General features: G+C 37.1%; 1 protein-coding gene across 8 annotated transcripts in view; it reads right to left on the bottom strand.

Moving 5' to 3' along the window:
- Dmd (dystrophin) overlaps positions 1-23135 on the bottom strand; it is a 1242252-nt gene that overhangs the window by 55957 nt on the left and 1163160 nt on the right. For 4 of the 8 annotated variants that reach the window (XM_042692421.1, XM_042692422.1, XM_042692425.1 and 1 more), the window contains 4 exons: positions 7574-7740; positions 4800-4911; positions 3362-3498; positions 2654-2692 (listed from right to left, as the gene is read on the bottom strand). In XM_042692421.1, coding sequence (XP_042548355.1) covers positions 2654-2692; positions 3362-3498; positions 4800-4911; positions 7574-7740 — 455 coding nt within the window. The remainder of the gene's footprint in view (positions 1-2653; positions 2693-3361; positions 3499-4799; positions 4912-7573; positions 7741-23135) is intronic. The other 4 variants (XM_042692423.1, XM_042692424.1, XM_042692426.1 and 1 more) reach the window with 1 other exon arrangement.

Genomic DNA, 23135 nt, shown 5'->3' with positions numbered 1-23135 from the left:
AAAAATGAGCCAGAAGAAAGTGCTGGTTGGGAAAAAAAAAATCACTTCATTGGACAGCTAAGAATTAACAAAATAACAAAACTACTTAGCCCAGAAATAAAACTAAATGCAAATTCTTCAAAATCATTTCCAAAGGAAGAAAATAATACAGTTCCCACATCCCACTTCAGAAATACAAAACCATATACCAAGAAGAATTACTTCCTATTGGCACTAAAAACCCATTTGGCCAATGCCATCTCACCCACCTCCATTTTCTCTTTATGAAAACTCCATTCATAGGGTTTCATTCATTAAGATTTCAAGCTAGAAGAGTTCAGAGAACACCCCTGGACTGCCTGACTATAGACACATAATATAAAAGGTCTATGGCTAGATTCCATTTAAAATAATATGACAAACACAAGCAAAGGGGTTTTGACTAAGGAAAAGCAAAAGGTCTGTATCTCAAAAAACTTTCCAATTCTGTGATGCTTATTAAACAGATGAAACACTGTCATCATCATAAGATTGGATAACATCAAGTAGAGTTTTTATGAAATAAAGCATGTCAGGACCTGGTTCAGCTTGATTGGACAGGTTTACAGTAGATTTTATATTTTATTTATAATCCTATGAGTAAAGACTTTAATGAAATTATGGTATTAAAGAAAACACAGACTGCAGTTTTTTTTCCCTTAAAATTAGAACTTCTCACACTTCCTAAATAATCTAACCAACTTTTCATGCAAAGGCAAACTGGGAATATATTTCAGTTGTTAGAAAGAATTTTTAATATAAAATGGTATTAACTTTAAAGTGCTTGAAAGTTTAAGACAATGTCCTCTACTTCACTTACTTTAAACTGACTGCTTGCTGTATTTCTTCTCATTAGCTTATGAGTAATTTCTTTCCCTCAAAAACTTAGTTCCTCTTGGCTTATCATTTTTATACTATGTTTAGGTGTGTTCTAAAAAATTGTTCTTCAACATACTTGTCTCCTGGATATCTTCCTTGGCTAAACTTACTCTGACACAGAGTAAACCTATTCTCTTAGGATTTAATCAGGCTTGGGGATTTAGTAGGACATACTGTAAGGTTTCATATTTATGAAAGGTTCTAACTTTTATCAAAAGCAATGGAAACCAAATCACTAATAGGAAGGAAAAGTAACTGAATCTAAATAAGTAACTCTCAAGTTTTATAAGCATGTAAATTAAAGAAATTAGACTTCTCACTACTTATAGCTACCATTAAGGGGCATAGTCAGGCACTGATGGTTCATGCCTATAATCCTAGCTACTCAGGAGATCATGTTTGAAAGCCAGCATGAACAGGAATGTGAGATTCCATTTCCAAAAATAATCAGCAAAAAGCATGGCTGAATGTGTGGGTCAAGAGGTAGAGCACCAGCTGAGCAAACAAGCCAGTGGAGGAGCATAATCCCTGAAATCAAACCCCATTATAGAAAGGTAAAGGGGCACAATATGCATTTTTCTAAGGGAAACATTCTATTACTTTTAAGGCAATAAAGACTTAAAGTAAATCTTAAGTAGTAGTATATAGTTACCACTATATGACATTTTTAAGGATCTAGTTCAAATTACACAGTAGAATAATCTTTTAAAACAAAAATAAATTTAATTCTTATAATCTGGTCATTTCCCCTTCACATATAGTAGAGGTATTTAACTGTAGTTTGACAAAGACTACTGTGAAACACCAGAATTGTCTTCAAAAGCTCATACCAGCTAATTTTAAAACAGGCATACATGCTTGCGAATACACAAGTCACAAGTTTCTAGAAGTTATGTCTCATAATTTTTTGAAGCGAAATTTCACTATGTTGTGCAGCTGGCCTCAAACTCCTGGACTCAAGTGATCCTTCCTCTTCAGCATCCCAGGCAGCTAGGATTGCAGGTGCATTTCATCACACCAAGCCTCCAAAGAAGTTTCTAACATTATAAATTGTGAGCTCTGTTAGCATTTATTAGTAGTATTATTAATATACACCAGTAGTACTAAGAGGCTACAGTACTCTTTCCTTCCAGTAAAATGTGTAACTATTTATAAGCTGAATAATTAGTTTGGAGGAGTATGAGTTTAAACATGAGAACTTACATATATAAAACTCGGTCAAACAACATGACAGAACTTGATAAAAGTCAATAGGCATCACTGAAAATATTCAACCCAACTCAGCACCGTGTTCTAAAGTAAATCTTTTAATAGTTGGCTTATAAAGGGCCCTAAGAAAAATCCATCACCCTTTTGACAGTCCTAAATCATTGACTCTCCAGAAATAAGGACTATAAAGAAAGTAATTCTATAACCAGGAAGCTCTTCCTTGCTTTTGAGGAAATATAAAAACATGTCTCCCAGAAGACAACTAAAATGTCTACAATCCCTTTGATTTTAATTTGAACTCAACCCAGAATTTCTATTGATCAGAAACCAGGTAGAGCACACCTGCACACACTACTGTGATTCTCCTGATCTGTGGTAGATCAGACTTTCAAAACTTTATCAAGAGAAAGGGGGAAAAAAAACTGAAATGAAAAGACAGGAAATTAATATGCATTTAAATAAAAGCAGAATGAAACAAACAAAAACTTTAAAAATCAAGCAAGCAAATGTGTGGGTGGTAGCAGCGCCCTTCAGCAAAAGTACTCACGCAGAATCTACTGGCCAGAAGTTGATCAGAGTAACGGGACTGCAAAACAAAAAATGAGGTGGTGAAGAGAGACACAAGCAAATCAGCCACAACAAAAATTACTGAGAGGTCAAAAATAAAGAAAATTCAACCAATTAAGTATGAACCATGGAAAGCAACAGCCAAATAAAGGTGGAAAGTAAATTAAAAGAAAAACACATAGTTGTGTGCTTGTTGTCAGTTACAGAAACATACAAGGAGGAGGTTTAAAAGCGGTCAAGAAGACATCACCTGGATCAAAGAACATCATCACTACTTACTGTGAAGGAATTTCCTGTGACCATATTTTCTCTCCAGTGGGGAGGAGGGGGGGGGAATGAGTACATATGACCACACAATCAGATACAAAAAGACACACATCTACTGATTTGTGAAGGAGGAATATCAAAATGAAATATTGGCATCACTCATTTGTAAACAGTCCCATATTTCTTAAGACTTAAAGGTAATTAGTGACTACACTGTTTCGTTTTCCTGTGAAATGGTTTAATTTTTGGAAAGAGTAACTGTCAAGAGACATTGGAAAATGGTAATTGAACATCAGCTTGTTTTGTTCTTTTTTCAGCTAAAATAATTTCAAGGAGATAAACAGAAGAGACTGTTTGCATTTGGGAGTGAGAGAAGGTATTCAACTGGGAGAAGCTCAAATATATATCTGCCACTACTCACGTTTCCATGTTGTCCCCCTCTAAGACAGTCTGCACTGGCAGGTAGCCCATGCGGGGATGCTTCGCAAAATACCTTTTGGTTCGAAATTTGTTTTTTAGTACCTTGGCAAAATCACGGACATCTTCTCCTGATGTAGTCTGAAAGAGAAATCAGTGAGATCAGGCTTAGGAAAGCCCAATTTCAAAATGACGAATCTGGTCTATAGCCACTGAGCACTTGCTTTACAATTAATTATAATCCATAACCAAAGAATGTGAAATCATTTGAGTGGAACTTCAAAATTATCTCAGTGTTGAGTAACTTAGATGGGTTACTTGCCTCCCTGAAATGCTTGACTATATAAAATGATGGTAAGAATAACAAGTTAGTATGAGGAAAACATAAAGCATACAAGCTAGCATGCTACTTCATCTTACAATTTACCACCCTTTACAGTATATTAAAAAGCTACTTTAGGTACATTAATATTGCTCTTCATCCATTCAATATTCATGGCATGCTAGGTTCTTCATCACTGACTATCTTTGTAAGAGAAATGGTAATGAGAAAGGTAACCAAAGGCCTGGGTTGACTCGTCTGATCATGGAAGAAAGATGTGCTCCAAAAGAGAGCTTCTCACATTGACATATTTAAGAGCACCCTGAAGAGCTTGCTAAAACACAGATTTTGATGTACAAAGTCAGGGGTTTAGGGCCTTCGGGGATAGATTTTGTATATGCACCCAGGTAATGTCAACATTGGTGTTAAACAAGCCACACATTAAATGGTATGTATTAGAGTTTAAAGAACATAAGTTTCATACCCAGGCTTATGCCATGGCCATTTTGCCAGGGACTGTTCACAAACCTACTGGCCACTGAAAATGTTTATAATACATTAGGAGAGGTCTCTCCCTCTTAGAGAACCACGAGCAAATTATTTGACCTTAGAACCTCAGAGTCCTCATCCTATCAAAAGAGGATAAAAATAATAAAACCTACTTCATATGATGCAGTTTAAAAGGGAACTGCCTGGCCTTTAAGTATTTAAGTATTAGTATAACAGTACTAAAAGCATTAGCTGTTAATATCTCAGAAATAAAACATGAATGTTGATGAACAGTTATAAGGTGTGCATTTTGAGGAATCTGCATATCACCACACGACCTCTCTATACAATCTCTAAAGCTGTGCAAAAGGAATGTGAGATGTCCTGTCTGCAACCGTGCAAAAAGAAGAAAACCTATTTATTCATCCAACAATATTCATTGGGTGTCTATTGTGCTCCATGTGTGTCGGTCATTGCCTTAGGCTTTACGAATAGGGTAATTAGATACACTTTTGTTGGGGAAACATCTGGGGACCTCATAAATCACAGCATTAACTATGATCTGAGATATTATACAAAAGTGAAATTTATCTCAGATGAACTCTCTCACAGCAAGAAGACTCTCACTTACTGGAGTACAATATTCCACCATAGGATAGTGCATCTTATGGCCTTTTGCAACTCTACCCGAAAAAAAGCAGCTTTGGCAGATGTCATAATTGAAGTGCTTTAGACTTCTGTACCTGGAAAAGAAAAACAAACAAACACATATGCGCTTCATTAAAGCAAATTCCCAGAGAAATCTAAATAATGAACCTTCTACCATATTGTCCTAATCCTATGAACAGAATGAAATGTTCATTAGAACCACAAGGTAAGTGATTAACTTCCTACCTCTAATTTCTCCAGTGCTTCTCCTACAGTATTAAATCAGTCTAGCAGAAAGACTATCCTAGAAACATATGGCAGAAAGGAAAACCTAGATTTTACTTAAACTCCATTAGGAGATCTTTGGATAAAATAGGATAGTACCAGCAGTGTCCAGTCTTTAAAACACCAAATATTGAAATATGAAAGAATATCCAGAAGAGACAAGGTTGCTATATTGCATACTCCTCTCCATCCAGGGGACAAAAGTTTTCTGAAACAATCACAGTTTTCTAAAACTTAAAAAGACACTCTTGGATAGTAGGAGAACAACAAAGGAAGATGTAACAATGCTGGACAAGAAATGTACTTATTACCTTACGCATGTAACTGTAACCCCTCTGTACAGCACCTTTACAATAAAATAAAATTTAAAAAACAAAACATGGAAAAAAGTCTTATAAGAAAAATTAAACAAGAACTCCAATTAAACTATATCTTGCTTAAATTTTATTTTCATATTGGCTGTCATGATTCTTCTTCATAGTTACTTGGACAATCTGTAATCTCTTGATAAATAGTTTACCACATTACCCACAAATCGTAAGTGAAGCCCTAAGAAAAGATAAAATTTGGATTGGATGAATTTCTGCTTTGTAAGTACTGGTTAGTACTTACTGCCCCCTCCAACTCCGCCCCCCCTCCCCGCCTCTGGGTCCCAAGGTTTACTGCTTTGCAAACCTCCCATCTTCTACATTCTCAGATAAGAACCTCAGCCAATTCAAACATTTTGTCAGATATGGGAAAGTAAAAAGTAATATTACATTTTTAGATACAGTTAGTCACCTTTCAAAAGAAGGAAAGGGGAGAGAAGTAAAGAGAAAGACTAATTCTCAAAATAAGCTAATTTGATACGGGCAAAAGAATGGAAGGTAACTTATTCTTTTTTTGATACTCCAAAACATTTTCTTTATCTATTTTATAAACTTTTCCTCTGTAGTATACAAATCTCAGTAGCTTGGGAAGCTGAGAAGGAAAGAGAAGAAAGATAATACAGTCACTCTCTTGCTTCCCAAGCTACTGGGAATAAGTTTACTGAAGGAAAGGGGCATCCTTTGTAAATAAGAAGTATTTGCTCACTGTTGCCTAGCTAGGATTTAGAAACCAACCTCTACAGAGTTTTATAAGACCTCTTTGTACATAGCATAAAGGATAAACACCAATAGCTAAAAAAAAAAAATCACTGTAAATAAAAAACACAAAAATACTATGAAGTGTTAATGGGTAGGCTTTTACCCCTTAACTAGGAAAAAAGTATCAATTTATCTACATGGATTCTGAATGAGCATAGACTATATAGGTAGTTTACAACTTTATAGCTTTTTGTTGTTGTTATGGAAACCTTGATGTTCTTCCAGATGTTTAACTACATCATCTTTGCAGAATTAGGATTTAAGATGATTGTTTAATGTGATGAATTCATTTAAAAATATCCCGTGTCAATGAGATCTGTTGCAATTGTTTCAAGTGGGGTGCGGGAGGGAGGATGGTGAAGAAGTCAGTTTGGTCTGGGCACATTGTATGCATATATGGAAATACCACAATGAAACTTCCTTTGTACAACTAATATAAGCTAATAAAGAAACTCTTAAAATCTTTTTTCCCAAAAAAGGTGAACAGGTTTAAAATTTAAGCATCATTCCCATGACATTTTAGTATATTTTATTATATTTTTTTCATGGTAGTCCTCCTGTAGCTTGAACTCAAGGGCCTTGTGTTCCTGCTTGGCTTTTTCACTCAAGGCTGATGCTCTATCACGTGAATCTCGCCTCTAGTTCCCACCACATTTTAATACTGTCAAAATAACACTCTGCTATACTTCTACTTCTTTTGCCCTTAAGTTTATAAGGAACGTTTTCTTTTGTTCAGCTGCTTTGTGCATCTTTCATTTACTTGCATATTTTTTATTCCCTTATAAGTTCATTAGGATACTATGCAAAGAATGTAAATAGACTCAAAATAAATTCTAAGATGTCTGAAACAATTCTTGTTACTTAAAGGGGGAAAAATGCTGCCAAGCGAACAAGAGCCTGAGCTACCATGATAATTCAGTTCTTCCCAGAATAGATCATCTCTTAGTTTTATAACTGATTCTTGGAGAGTTGCTACAAACAGAAAGGCCTGGCAAAAAAGAGCGAGGATACAAATGTTTTGGTTCCAGGAAAAAGGAGTTACAGTTAATCTGTATGCCCTTGACAGACCAATATCTCTGGGGAGACGGGTAATCAGTCCTGTTCAACCAAGATTGTTGCTTTGAAGAACTGAAGAGTGAAGGTAGAAAGGGACATCTGCCTAATGAGTGATTTCCCCCAAAATAACCCTGTAATCAGGGGAGTAACAAGAGTGATCAATGTTCCAGCTCGATCACCTTCTCTCCCAGTTCAGATAGGAACAAACAGAAAGAAGCAAAAGAGATTAAGAGTGAGTCAGGAAAAGGTGAGACACGATGATGACTTTTTGTTTGTTTGTTCCCAATACCTGAATCCAATGATTGGACACTCCTTGCAGATGTTACACTTGGCCTGGTGCTTGGCAGTTTCTGCAGCAGCCACTCTGTGGAGGACAGGCAGCCACACCATGGACTGGGGTTCCAGTCGCATCCAGTCTAGGAAGAGGGCTGCTTCAATCTCAGGCTTATTATTGGCCTGCAAATACAAGAGGGAATAGGAAAGAGGGTAAAAGAATACAAGAAGAGAAAGTGAGAAAGTAAAGGAGATGTGTCAGTTCAGATAACAAATCAAAAAAAAAAAAAGTTGCACAGTGAGGCACTCTATTTACAGCTTCTTTCTGCAAATGTTCCCTTGATATTCATAACACCCACCCCCTAGGCTTAGTAAACTGCCACTCCTCTTTCTGGCTACTATATGACTACAACACAAACCCACAAATGGGGAAAACAGGGTAAAATCCACACCTATAGAAAACTGTTTCCCTCTCATTTTTTAACAGATATTTAAAAATTAGCCCAAACTTAAAATAAGTGTTCTTGATCAGATTTCAATGGTGAAGAGAAAACCACTTCAGGAATTACTAATCCTTTTTCCTTCAATCAGATATACTTACTACAGACTTATAATGAGGGACTTTTAAATTTCAGCTGGTATCAAAGCTTCATATTTTACATGAGCGCAGGCATGCGAGCACACACATACGCACACGTGCGTGTGCACGCGCATACACACACACACACACACACACACACAAAAACCCTTGAGATATGGATCAGAAAAATAGCTTTCAAAGGCCATACAAGTAACTGGTTGTCACAAAGCAGATTTCAGGATCTAAAACTCCTGGTCTAGTACTGTTTCCATGGTGCCCTATTGCGTCTCTGTTTTTCTTTTAAAAGACTAAATTTAATCAATACCATTCATTGCAAACAATACAGTTGTCTTAAAATGCTCAAGATGTATTTGCCCATCACTTGACAATGTTACTGTAATCAAGCATTTTAATTTAAGATTTGGTTTTAATTTCTCACATTGTTAGACAGATTGACTCATACATCATTTTTTTTAGCCTTTATTGTTTCTTTAATCTCAAATATTCCACTAAGGATCAGTTCTGTCTAAACCATAGACTTTAGAGTTTCTTTCTTTGTCTGTTGGTGGAGAATTTTCCAGGTTTTGTTTTTCTGAGAATACTTACTTTCAAATTCCATATTGAGAGTTGGGAGGGAGGGAAAGTTGGGGAAAAAGAATGTTTGACAAGAAATGTACTCACACCTTATGTATGTAATTATGACTCCTCTGTACCTTGACAATAAAATTTAAAAATAAAATTCATATTCTTCATAGCTATCTTCTGGGTATAGAATTTTTATTTATTTATTTATTTTGTGTTGGTCATGGGCCCTGAACTCTAGGCCTGGGCGCTGTCCCTCAGCTCTTTAGCTCAAGGCAAGCACTCTACCACTGAGCCACCTTCCCAGTCCCAGTATAGAATTTTTTAATGGGTTTGTTTTTATTTTACTTTACTATAATGAAATATTATTCTACTTTTATCTCATGTTCTGTATTGCTACTGCTGGGATTTCAGTAGTAAAGCTGATTGTTATTCCCTTGAAGGTAATCTTTCCTTTTCCTGTCTCACGTTGTGTTCCTATGGTTTTAAAATTCACTGGGCTTCTTGAACACATGGCTTAGTCTTTAATTGGCTCTGGAATCGTCTCAGTCAAGATTATCAACAAACAGTGCTTCTTCCCAAATCCTCTTTTCTGCTTCTAAAACCCCATTAGATGAATGTTAGACTTGCACAATTTCCACCTTTCTGAATACGTTGTCCTTAGATTGTTCTCCCCTTTGTAGTCTTTCTGTGCATTCATTCCTAATAATTCCTTCTGCACAACTATATCTATTTCTCTCCTTGGCTCCATCCAGTCTTTTGTGAAGGCATAAAGTTTTCAATTTGAATTATTGTACTGTATTTATTGTTTGTGGCACTAGAGATGGAACCATGAGCTTCAAGCATGCTAAAATGCTCTACCACTGAGCTATGTCCCTAGCTCTGGTTATTGTACTTTGAAATATCTAGCATTTCTTTTTGGTCATTTTTATTAGCTTATATCAGTTACAGAGGGGAAGAATGTTTCATTGTTACATTTCCACACATGTTTACAATGCATCTCAATCAATTTTACTAGCTCTTATTGCTTTCTCTACCCCTTTTCCCTCTTCCCAAATTTGGTCATTTTTAAGGTCACTTATAAAGTTTGCAATGCCTTGTACTTTTCAATATTGTCTTTTGTTTTTCCATAGGCATCATTTTAAAAATGTGTCCAATAATTCTAAACTATGGAAGTATTATGGGTATGCTTCTCTAGTATGCTATTTTCACAGGTTCTCACTCTCCCAGATTTCTTGTGTGATTAATTGTTAATGTTTTTTCAATGTACTACCTTGACCTTAAAAAATATTTTTCTGAGATACTTTGAACCCTGGAATTACAGTACCTTCACCATAGACTATTTTTCATTTGCTTTTGCCAAGAACCAAGGGGCATTACTTATTCCCAGATCAATTTTAAACTGAATATGTGACATGGGATCTTTAGTTTCATATGAGTAATGTGTATTTGAATTGCAAACCTATATTGTCTCTCTTAGAATGTGGTTTTCTAATAAAGGATCTATGCTCATCTCAGATAGGAAGGTAGCAGGATTTGAAATGACAGGTCATCTGCCTGGTAATACTGGCTACTTCAGGTGTACTTCAATCATTACCCCGATGATAAATTTAACAGTATTATATAATGAGCTATTTAACCTTGGATTTTCTAGCTGCAAAATGGTATCGAACTACTGATTAAAAACATTTGTTGAGCATTTTTCTCTTTGTAGACAGCCAACAGAGGTAGCTGTGGAATTTGTTAAAAAGAATTACAGAATGTAAAGATGAAAGGGACCATGGAAGTAAATCCACTCTTTCAGACGGGCAGCAGAGCTCTAAAGCCTTTAGCACTCATTAAGTCTAAACTCTTTCCCAATGCCTGTACACATGCTACAGCCACTATGTAAATATCACCCAGGTGAGGGAGCAATCACCCTTGAAGGCTGACCTTGGACATCTTTGTCAGAGAGGCCTGTCAAAAGCACTTCATTGCACTGAGCTGAAATCACACTGAGTAAGCAGAGGATAAGAGTAGAAACTCCAGAGTCAGACCACTAGAGTTCAAATCCTAGCTTGCATACTCACTGCCTGAGTGACCTCGGGAAAAGAACGTTATCTCTCGGTGTCTGAACTTTCCTCTGTTAAGAAATGGAAATATTAACAGCACCTACGTCACAGGGTTGTTCTAAGCCTTGGTGTGTTAACAAATAAAAGGAACTTGAAACAATGTTTGGCACACAGCATATTTGCCATGGTTATCATCATTACTATCATCCATCTGACTAGAAACCCAGAAGTTCTCAGCCTTCACTCAACCCTTTAAACATTTTAACCAGTCCTGTCTTAACCATCTCTATTCCTCTCATTTCTTTGGCCTATGGCATGGCTCATTGTCCATTAGAAAACTCTTCTCCAAATATCATCTACTGGAAATGGCACTTGCATTTCCCTGAGTAAAATAAGATTGCTTTTCTTTGCTCTGGACTACAGGCTCACATCAGGTTTTTACTCGACTAAAATCTCTTAGTCAGTATTTCCCAGTGCATCCTGCTGATCAATCATCCAACAAAATGCTTCAAAAAGAGAAGGTCAAATTAATTAACGAAACATTGCATATTATATCTGCATTTTAAAATTCTTAATGGGTGTTAACATATTAAAAGCTGAGAAGGTTGTCAGTAAAGAAACATGTTACACTTTGTTTGACCTCAGAATCCCATTTCTTATTCAATGATCCTAAGATCATTATCTTTATTTTAAAAAGTTGCTGAGGCCTATGAACACCAAAAGGTATTATTACCATGTTGGGCATTATGAGCAATGTTGTTCATTGCTATTTCTCCTGATACTTTCACTCTATGATTGTCAAATTGAAATATCATTCCTTTCACGTCTTTCAAGGACTTCTAATGTTAGTTGGAGCCCACTGTAAACTCTTATCCATGGCTTTAAAAATCGTGATTTTCTAGCAAATATTTGGTCATTCTTCCTGACTTTAGGCCATTTTTATATGTTACATTTGAAAATATGTATTGTCTTCATATCAAAAAGTCACTGGGACCAAGGGCAAAGATGAGCCATACTCATTATAACTTACATCTGATCAATCCAAATCTAGGATTCTGTCCTGTCTGGTTCATGAACTACCATTCTCCCAGTGACATTACTATCTAGTCTCTTTTGTGCACATTCCTCCATCATGTGTACAAACACAATGAGAGACTTTGTCAAAAGAATTGCAAGTGCTTCACTACCACATGTCCTGTAACAATCTCCTGCTCCAATGGTCTAGAAACCAACTTTAGCAAAATAACCCTTTCTAGCTAGGAGATAACAAAAATGCAATAATTCAGGCATATGTAAATTATAGATTCATTGGTGCTTAATCAGAACTTATATATTTGTTCTGACTTACGTTTAAATGATAAAATGTTTAATGATGCATTTAAAAGACATGCTGCAGGGTAAGAATTCATACTGAATGCAAAATATATAATAATGAAGTATCTGTTCATTCCAAAACGAAGAGGAAAAGAGACTATGAATCAGCAACAAATTTCAGTATTAAAAAACAAGAGTAAAAGAAAGGAACCAGATGTAACTCGATGCTATAGCACTTGTTTGGCTTGTGTAAAGCTCTAGATTTCCTTCCCACCATGGCAAAGCTACTAATGATAAAAAAAAAAGAAATGAAAGAAATATGCCTGTGAAAGTATAGCATAAGAAATTACCTCATAATCTTCACTACTGTTTAAACCCTTTATAGAACAGTGTCTAATTCTGATGGCTACAACTGACCCATGACATAGAGCGGACTTGGCAGAAAGACACAATGATAATTAAGGGGTTTGAAAGACCTGAGGACAGCTTAAGGGAATTGGGATTATTTAGCCATGAAAAGAAAAGAGGGGGAGGAAGAGAGAGAATGAGCAAAAAAGAGTGGCTGAAGGGACTATTTAATAACAGTTTTCAATTATGTGAATGGCTCTTCCATAGGAGCCTGGGACCAGCTGTTCAATCCCTCTACTGAGGACAAAACAAGAAGAAACAAGCTTAAACAGCATGAAGAATTTGGGCTGTAACTCATACGGAAGAATTTCTTGGTGCTGAAAGTTGTTACAGCATTGGTGTGAATTACCAAAGGACACGGTAGAATGTTCTCTTTCAAAATCCTATAGATTGTCTTGTGCTTCAAGGTTGGAAATTTTCAAGTTTCTTTCCAGTTCCTAAGATGCAAGATCCATCATTTTGGCTCTTTTAAAACTGCTTGCCTAGGCCCACTGACAGTACTGAAGAGAAGACACAGGGATTCACATTCTCACTGTATTTCTATCTTTCATTTTTATGACAAACCATTCTGTATCCTAGTGCTACATTCCCTCTCCTTCTGCATCCTAGTGCTATATTCCCTCTCCTTTTGTCTGGCAATAAAGGAACGAATTAAAAACCAGGCAGATATGGGGTACCAGTGGCTCACATCTATAATCCTAGCCACTTAGGAGGCTGAGATCTCAGGCCTGTAATCCTAGCTACTTGGGAGGCTGAGATCTGAGGATTGCAGTTCAAAGCCAGCCTGGACAGGAAAGTCTGTGAGACTCTTATCGCCAAGTAACCACCAGAAAAACAGAAGTGGTGCTGTGGCTCAACCAGTAGAGTACTTGCCTTGAGCTGAAGAGCTGAAACACAGCGCCCAGGCCCAGAGTTCAGGCCCCATGACCGACAAAAAAAAAAAATTATCTCTAGCCAGGTGCTGGTGAGTCATGCCTGTAATCCTAGCTACTAGTGAGGCTGAAATCTGAGGATCACAGCCAGCCTAGCCAGGAAAGTCTGTGAGACTTTTATCTGCAATTAACCAGGCAAAAAACCGGAATTGAAGCTGTGGTTCAATGGTAAAGTACTCGCCTTGAGTGAGAAAGCTCTGGGACAGTGTCCAGGCCCTGAATTCAAGCCCCACAACTGACAAGAAAAGTGTCTCCCTTTTCCTCATCCACAGCATGTACACATAAAAACAGTATTCCAGCTCTTTCCATTGTCCAGATTAGGAATACTCAAAATTCACATTGACTGACTTAAAAGGAACCTCGTTAACTGGCTAAGTAATGTTCTATGTCAGTAGTTCTTTAGCAGGGATGATGATGTACCCTGGGTGACATGTGACAATGTTTGGAGATAGGTAGATGACAATGTTTGGAGACATTTTGGGTTATCATGACATTGGGGTGGGATAAGGTGTACTAACATCTAGTAGACAAGGACCAGGTTCTTGCTAAACAGCCTATAATGCACAGGCCAGGTCCTTACAACAAAGTCTGTGAGTATCCCATGCAAAGTGCCAGTAGAGTGAAGGCTGAGAAATCTCTGCTCTTAATCTTAACATCTTACCTAACTATAGCTCATTGTCCGAAGTACGAAAGAAACATTGTTTATTCATTACCAGTAACTGAACAGTAGACTTCCCTAGGAGTCCCTCAGGGTATCTACCAGGAAGACAGCTATCTTCTGGAAAATAGAAACTAGGAAGTTGGGATGGATATGTTCAATTGGTAGCTGTAAGAAAAATGCCACACCAGTTTTTATTGTGAAAAGGACTAGTGAATAAAAAGATCTCAAACTAGAAGTCACAAAGAAACATGATAAAGTTGTAGATCCTGATTATTTATTTAATCATGGTATGTAATTATCTCATGCAATGTAAGCAAATGTGCTAGGACAAGTCTGAGTTTGTGTGTGCATATTTCTACACACACACACACACACACACACACACACACACACACACACACACACACAGAGACTTGTATGTGAGCAGAGACCTTCCTTTTATTTATTAGAGTTCATACCTATAAGATCTGCCCTGGGCCATGCAGGTCCTGTGTAGATACCTCCCTACCTCTTGGCTAAGTTTCTGCCAAGTAGTCCAATATCTGTGTTACCTAGGTAACTGGCACACCTGGAAGCAGTCACCTCCCCTCCTGCTAGGTCACATCCTGGGCCACCTCTGGTCACATTCCTCCCATCTGACCACAGGAGGGTTCCAGACCCTGAGGTCACATCCAGATCCAGTGTGGCTACACCTTCTCCCCGCCGTGGCCACACCTTTTTCTGTCCCTGGCCTAGATAAGTCCTGGCCTGCGGGTGGGTCACCCCTTCAGGCCAGGCCTCTCTACCAAGCTCGGCTTGGGCAGCAGTTCAGTAAACACTCTTTTCCCGCCTGGTGAGGTGTTCTCTTCATCCGCTACCTAAGGAAACCTACCTATTTAATATACCTTACACTACTAATGAGTAAATACACAAAAAGTGAATGCGTACATACATATGAGCAGAATGTCCGAGCATTTCTATTGACAGAAAAGGATGAATTTATGACACTAGAAACAAATGCAGGGTTAAAAAAAGCTAATCTCTTCTTCCTGGTCATTTTCAGTTGTTATTTTCATTCGTAAGGTGTTCCTTTCATAAATCCAAATAACCATTTAAACATCACTGCCACTTTGAACAGGTAATGGCATGAATAATCAACAATGCATCTTTTCTGGACCTGATTCCAAAAAGCCATAGCATCTGGAAAGATTTACTGAATTTAAATTGATTTTTAAAAAACTGTCTTGTGGATTAAAGTCTGTACACAAAGATTCAAAACTGCAAGGAGATTGGCTAGTCAGGGTCAGACACTATAGGACAAGCAGTTCCTTCTTGACTGTTCCATGAGCTGTTATTACAATTTCTTTAACAACCTCTAAATGTACCAAGGGCATCAGTGGAATATTTTACATAAGAGAGAAGTCTATACTAGCAACGAACATAAAAGGCAGAACAAGAACAAGTTGTAAAGAATATTAATGACTCTTCTTCCAAACAATCCCAATTTTTATGAAAATCAAATGAGTGATAAAAAAAATCTCTATAAAACCTGCATGTAACAAATAAAACAGAAGGAAGGTGACATTATCATCCTCCTAGAAACAGATACTTGTGTTTTCCCTTTGAGTTGTTGAGGAAAGTAGTGTAGGGGTCATTTATATGAGTTGCCAAGCAGTATTTTTTCTACATCTTGCTCTTAGTCTATGCTACTTCTGTTCAGAGAGAACAGTCTGTCTCATGCGAAAGGCCACAATCTATGTACAATACAAGACTATTTCCTGTACCTTATAACTCTGCTACAAGAGTTATTAAACAGAAGATCATGTAAGATTTGCCTGATAATGGCAAAGATTTCAAATAAGTGCAATAATCCATTTTCCTTTCTGACATTATAACATTTAGACAATCAAAATGAAACTTTGGAATAAGTAACAAGATATCATGTCAGTGATGAGAAAAGGCCCTGAGAAGTTAAGAAAACAGCTCATCATTATCTATTCTTTTAACATCTTATAAAGTAAGTCAGATACAAGTCCAGGCATGAGAAAAGAGAAGCCACATTTTGAAAGATTGAATCAGGAGTCTTTATTATTAGAAGGCCAGCAACTTCATGGTGGACTCCAGTCTCAAAGACCAGCAGCCCTGAACAGAGTTTATACAAAGTTTTTAAATACAAAAACCACATGCTTGGGGTGGAGACCAAGCCTTAACAAAAACAGACCATATTTGTATATACTCAGGTACAAGCTCAGGTATGAGCAGATACTTAGGGAAGAAAATGCCTCAACCTTCCATATATGGGAAATCTTAGCCTCTACTCAAAGGTGAGTGATTCAAGCCATTTAGGGAGGTAATCAAGGCAGAGTCAGAGCATTCTCTATGCAAAGCTTTCCTAAGGCTATGACATCTGAATTTCTCTGAAGCAGAGCCCTCCTAGCTCACCTTGAGCATCAGCATTCAATGAATGGCCTCTCTCACCTCTAGGCTTTTCAGCCCTGGGTGGAGAATTCCCTCCCCCCAGCAAGAGGCACCAGGAAGTCTGTAAGAAATTTCTTAGACTCAGATTCATCATTTCAACAGTAGCAACAGATGCTTAAAGTAGTATTAAGAAGGAAAGACAAAAGGGATTTCCTAGGAGGACAAGCATGCTGAACTCAAAAATTCTTTGAATCCTTTGATTCCTTAATTTGTTTGAGTGTTAGAGTCTCTAATAGTGAAAAGCAAGTGCTAAATACAATGCTCAAGTACTAAACTTTAAAGTGAATTGAAAACCAAGTAGAAGTATTTCTGAAATACAAGTGAATGTCCTAAAACAGTGATAAAAACCATACTCATCACCTCCTTTCTGTTTTTTTTTTTTTGCATTACACATCTTTCATACCATTAGATGCTATGGAATATTTGAGCTACATAGACTGACAGGTGGATACCAAACATATTAAAGTAGCTAAAGGGAAAAATAGAACCTCAAATACCTACGAGCTTCTTCATCCTTATTAGCCTACTCTTTCTTACCTATTTTGGCTGTACCAACTTTCTTTTCCCACAAAAGAGTTGATAAATATAGAAATATACTTATTGGACCTATTTGTGTTCCCATGGGGAGAAAGGACTGTCAAATTATGTACTGCTATTTTAAACAATGTATGTCAAAAGATGGTTCAGACAGGAGAAGTATCATGCTTTGTGTGATGATTTCTCCCCCCGCCAAGAATATAAAATGTGAAATTAGAAACAGAACAAAATTATTGATTATTAAGAAAAGGCCCAACTTGAAGGGTAGGATCTCCCTGTAGAGAAAAACTCCAGGATAGTCATTAAAAGGAAAAATCCCAAAGATAAAGACTTGAAGTAAATTGGTGAGTTAAACACCAGGTTATTGGAATTCAGTAGGTAGTAGTAAAATAATCAGTATCCGCCATGGGGACTCTCCAGGCCAGGGGCGATGCAGAAGGCACAGTGACTTGAATAACCGCAATCAAGCCTGATCCCTGCAGAATCCGAGAAATGGGTGAGAGGGAATCCAACCATAATTCTCACTTCTGTATCCCCAGTGCCAAATTCCTACTAACTGCATAATTCCCCAGCTTGCTTGCTCTGGCCTATTGCAAAAAAACGCCACCTGCCACCTGCGTGTGGCTTGTGTCCTTAAGTACGCAGAAGATCTGCATATCAGGACTGCATTCCTTCGCTCTGCAGACCCTGTGTGGCAATAAAGACTCCTAGCCTAATTGACTGGGTGTTGGGGTGTCTTGTGGGGAAACTGGGGTACTACATTTCGCATATTCAAAACCACTGTTCACAGTGATACTCAAGGAAACATGGAGCAAAGCTGGGTGCTGTTCTTCACAGGAAAAAATCAAAAACAAACAAAAAAAACCAATAGCTGAAACATCCAGAAAGAATGGCAGAATTAGAAAATCGCTATATACCATCCTCAATATAATAACTGAATTAGATATGGATCATCAATAGATGCTATTACCATACAGTAGTTGTTAAGAAAGTCCACGGAGTCTCAATATATCACAAAAATTACTTTGTAATGACAAAGGAGAAAAAGGTACTTTCACAATGGTAATATCTGACAGATACCACCTTAGCATGATTAGTGTTGCCAATAAGAGCAAACTGTTATTTTTTTTTCCTCCCAATGTGATGCAGTGGGAGGAATGCAGCAGTGGCACTTCTATGGTCCTCTTGCCAAAAATTTTAACTTTAATCATGAGTAAACAGTCTGAAAAATCCAGAACATGAGACATTCTTCAAGAAAACAGACTTGGACTCTTCAAAAATGTCAATCTTTTGAAAGAAAAAACTGGAATATAAATAACAAAAAAAAATGCAAGGAGAGTATCCAAGACTAAAAAAAGTACAGAGGCTTGAAAAGAAAATCCAATACAAACCCCTGGGTTGGATACTAGAAGAAAATAGCCAGCTAAAAGGAACATTCTAAAGTAATGGGAAATTTGCAATGTGGACTGGGTATTAGATGTATTACTAAATTGATGTGAAATTCTGTAGGATGACAGCACCACAATTCTGAATGCAGTAATAAACATGGAAAAGAATTAAACATGGTAAACACTCAATTCCTATTTCCTATTGGAAGGGAATAAACTCAAGAAAAATATGTATAGTAAATGTGTTTATTTAGGGATTTAGGTAGTGATGCCTTTTTACTTTAAAATAGTAAAGAGTGAAATATATGTCTGCATGAGTATACATAGAATACAGTACATATACACTGATGGCCAGGGGGGTGGGAAAGGGAGAGAGGGCTTTTAAAGAGCCGGATAGAGGTGGCATAGGTCTTCATCATACTACTTGTTCAACTTTCCTTTATGCTTGACATATTTCTAAAATAAAAGACTACTTGGGAACTATTGTTTCCCCTTAAGTCACTCCTGTATGGAGAACGCAAGGAAGGAACATGAGTAAGAGTGATGGAGAAGAGGAAATGTTATAAACTAGGAAAAGCTCCTCGAGGTAGTGGTGTTTTTTTTAACCCACAAAGCTAGCCAGGCGCTCATGGCTCAAGCCTGCATTCCTAGCTACTCAGGAGGCTGAGGTCTGAGGATTGCAGCTTGAAGTCAGCTCAGACAGGAAAAGTCTGTGAGACTCATCTCCAATTAACCACCAGAAAACTGGAAGTGGCGGGAGTTGCACTGTGGCTCAAAATGGTAGAGCATTAGCCTTGAGCAAAAGAGCTCAGGGACAGCACCTAAGCTCCAACATTGACAAAAACAAAAACCTCACAAAGCTGACTTACACTTTGCCTTCCCCTTGCTTGGCTCCTATAGCATCTCTCATACTTTCTGCTTCCTCTGGCTTTCCTGATATCCTAATGTGAATCTCGAATTATGAAAATGAATTTAAGATGCCTCATATCTACTGATTTTTTTCTTGAAGCAAGGATTGAGAGGTCAAAGGTTGTCTTCAAGAAACAAGAAGTAAAAGGCTTCCTTCCCATAACTGCAGTCTTCGGTAGAAATGGAGTATTTTATTTAAAGTTCTGAAGATAATGAGGGGTTTGGAGGCCAACAGTCAGTGTTTTAAATATTAATCGGGACTCTGAATCAGCCATTAAAGATAAAATCAGCCCAAACAATAACACATAGTGATTATCTATTCTTCATTTACATATTCAAGGACAACTGTCCTGACCTCAGGCTCTCCACTCCACCTGACTAATAAACCAATTAACACCCTGGCCCTTGGGAATGTAAGCACAATTTTAAATCTATGCAAATCCCTTAGTATATTCGAAGTTATTAATGTTGGCTACAGAATTCTTATTTAATGGAAAAGTTTTTACACACACATAGTAAAGTACCTTTCTATGGATACATGCAGTATACTTTCTCAAGTATGGAGCAGGCTACTTTATGCAAACAAAAAAGAAAAATGCAGGGCTGGGAAGGTGGCTCAGTGGTAGAGTGCTTGCCTTGCATGCATGAGGCCCTGGGTTCCATTCCTCAGTACCACATAAGCAGAAAAAGCCGGAAGTGGTGCTGTGGCTCAACTGGTAGCGTGCCCAGGCCCAGAGCTCAGATCCCACGATCAACCAAAAAATAAGGGGAAAAAAGAAAAAAGCAAGACATAAAGCTAAGTCTTCCACTACCGTTTCTTTTACAATTGTTTAAAATCCAATGAGGGAAAAGGAAAAATGACAAGAATGAAGGCAGAGGAATCTGATGGCAATAAACTGGAGAGAACTTTAGGGGTGATAGGAATGTTCCGTGTGTTGACTGTCGGTAGTACCATGAACAAGTATATATCTAACCTCATAGACCTGAACACCAAGAATAAATTTTACTGTGCATAACAAAGTGTAGGCTTTTAAGAAAGAATCAAAATAAAGAAAAAGAAAAAAATTATTTTATGAAATGCAAACAAAATACAACAAAAAACCTTAGCTGTTAAATGAAGAAATAATCTTTGTAGAAAGAATGTCTCATTTAAATATATAGTGATAAACAGAAATAATGAAGACAATACACGTTGAACTCATTTTTTTCATTCACATGTAGATTTGGGGGGGAGGAAGAGTTTCATTGTAAATATGTAATAATGGTGAACTTATAAATAGGAGTCCGAAGTATTCATCCAACTATAAACATGCCTATTAAAAAATGTGGACTTTTTTTTTACTACCTCTACTTTAATTTTTCTAGGAAAGAAAGGGAAAGATAGGTTAGCAGGAAAATATATAGATGGATTTTTCTCATGGCTATATGTTATTTTATTTTTATGAGATATCTGTTGGTGCTAAGAGTTGAACCCAAAGCCTCCTGAATGTTAAGCCAGTTCTATAATACTGAGCTATACTCCCAACCCAATAAAGTGATACTTTAGAAAGATGAAGACTAGAAACAGAATGCCATGTGTTTTACCTTAGCAGTAAGTATATGAAAAAAGCATGTTTTAACTGCACCACAAACCTATCTTTCAAAGTACTGGTGAACAAAACATATACCACTTCGCATTGAAATGATAACCAGGGAAACTAGAACAAATCAGATAATCATGAAGCTAACTCCATGGTAGCTTATAATTTTAAGAAATAGCAGCAACTGAAAACCAGTAGTCAAACTCAAGACAATGCAGATAACTTGGATAAAAAAATCTTTCCTAAAAATTGAAAGATTTTAAAGAACTGCCCAATAGGACAGCTTTCTACAACATCCTGCCCTCTTTATGGAAGGCGATTCTAAGAAAGGTTACTAGTATGAATACTAAATTGTAGTAACTATTGCTAATGACTTAGTTACTAAGAAGTTTCCAATAGTCCAAAAGGTGTGTAAAAGGAGTGTCTTATGGTATCCAAAGGAAATTGAAGTAAAGTAAGATTTTTAGGAGTTATTTGTATTCAGAATGTAAAATGTGATCAACTGGCCTGAGTAATGCCGTCTAACAAATTAAAGTTTCCTGAAGCTAAGCACCAGTAATTCATGGTTGCAATCCTAGCTACTCATGAGGCTGACATCTGGAGAATCATGTTTTGAAGCAAGCCTGGGAAAGGAAGCAAAGTTCATGAGCCTGCAGCTCTAAAAATAACCAACAAAAGCTTATGAGTGGCGAAAGTGGTGGAGGACCAGCTGAGCAAACACTAAAAGCAAGCACAGGGCTCTGAGTTCAAACCACAGTACTGTTTCCCCATCAAAAAAAAAGTCTCCTAATATGTCATCTCAATACTTGTAGACAAGAATCACAAGAAGACTCACATAGAATCTACAGATGTTTGGTTACAGGCAAAGGGATTTTCTCATATTACAATACTTTAAGCTAATTATGAGTAATCATACTAAGTAGGCAACTCTAATCCTAATGCCACCAACAATACAGTTTAGGAACTAGGAAGGTTCAGAAATGGAGTCCCATTCACATATCTAGCCAACAGCAGAGCAAGATATTGGACTTAGTCAGTCAGGCTTCAGGGCTTAGGTGCTTAACCACCCTGCCACTCACTCTTGCAGATATTCTGGAATAATTTATTTGACATACATAGCTAAATATACTTGCTCTCGACAGCTGACGTTGTAATGTATTCTCATTTCCCTATCATTCTACATTATAGCACCTGTACATAGATGATATTCATTTTTGTCATGTGAATAGAAAAATTCAGAAGACATGAAAGCAACGTATTCATTTTGAATGCATGAATACAACAGGAGGCAGAAAACAGATATAGAATAAACAGATTTTGACACTGTAGCTCTTGTAGGTGAAGCATATTGAATATAAAGTTGGTATACTCAATTCTATCTAAATAATAACGCCCTTAAAGTGGTAACAGAAGAAAATACTAGAAAGACTCTTGGTGGAAAGGGAGAACCCTTCTCAGAGCTCTGGCAAATACTATTTGCAGATAGATGACTCTTTTCTGAAGTCACTTAAAAATATAGTTTCTACCCATTAGTATTACTTGGTTTTATCTGAAAATATGCCAGACACCTGAAAATAGGATTAGAATGTTTTTATTAGCATGTATTAAGTATACAAAATGGTTTCGTTGTGATATTTCTATGATATAGCTAATGTACTTTGAATAAGCCTCCTCTAATATTCCTCCTCAAATATTTTTTATACAATAGGTTAGAATATTTATTGTAAATTAAAAGAGTGTGTGAGTGTGTGTGTGTGTGTGTGTGTGTGTGTGTGTGTGTGTGTGTGTGTGTGTTTGGGGGGAAGAGACTTCATCACTTTTCAATGTAAAATTCAGACATTAACATATTGACACTTAGTTCAGTGTAGTATCTGAACTGGTTAGGTTAAAGCCACAACAGTATAATTGCATGGTACAGAATATATTCATTCTGTCTCCCTGGACCTCATTTTCTCATCTGAAAAAGGAAACATGTGGATAATCCCAAAGGCTCCTTTGGGCAGTCTATGTGACTGTGACTGATTGCCAGGGCAAGTTTAGCTTCTACCAGAAAGAACTCAGAGAAATCAATCTACTGTCTTGCAGTACTAGTTTTATGGGCCACGAAGAAGAAAGCACCCACATTCTTTGACCAACAACATTTGTTGAAGCTGTATTTCTAAACCAAACTAAGTTTAAA

Source organism: Dipodomys spectabilis, unplaced genomic scaffold (genome assembly GCF_019054845.1).
Source record: "Dipodomys spectabilis isolate Male_0828 unplaced genomic scaffold, ASM1905484v1 ptg000156l, whole genome shotgun sequence".
In the NCBI taxonomy this organism is placed as follows: Eukaryota; Metazoa; Chordata; class Mammalia; order Rodentia; family Heteromyidae; genus Dipodomys; species Dipodomys spectabilis.
The sequence above is the reverse complement of the archived record's forward strand: the minus strand, read 5'-3'. Positions and strand labels throughout refer to the sequence as shown.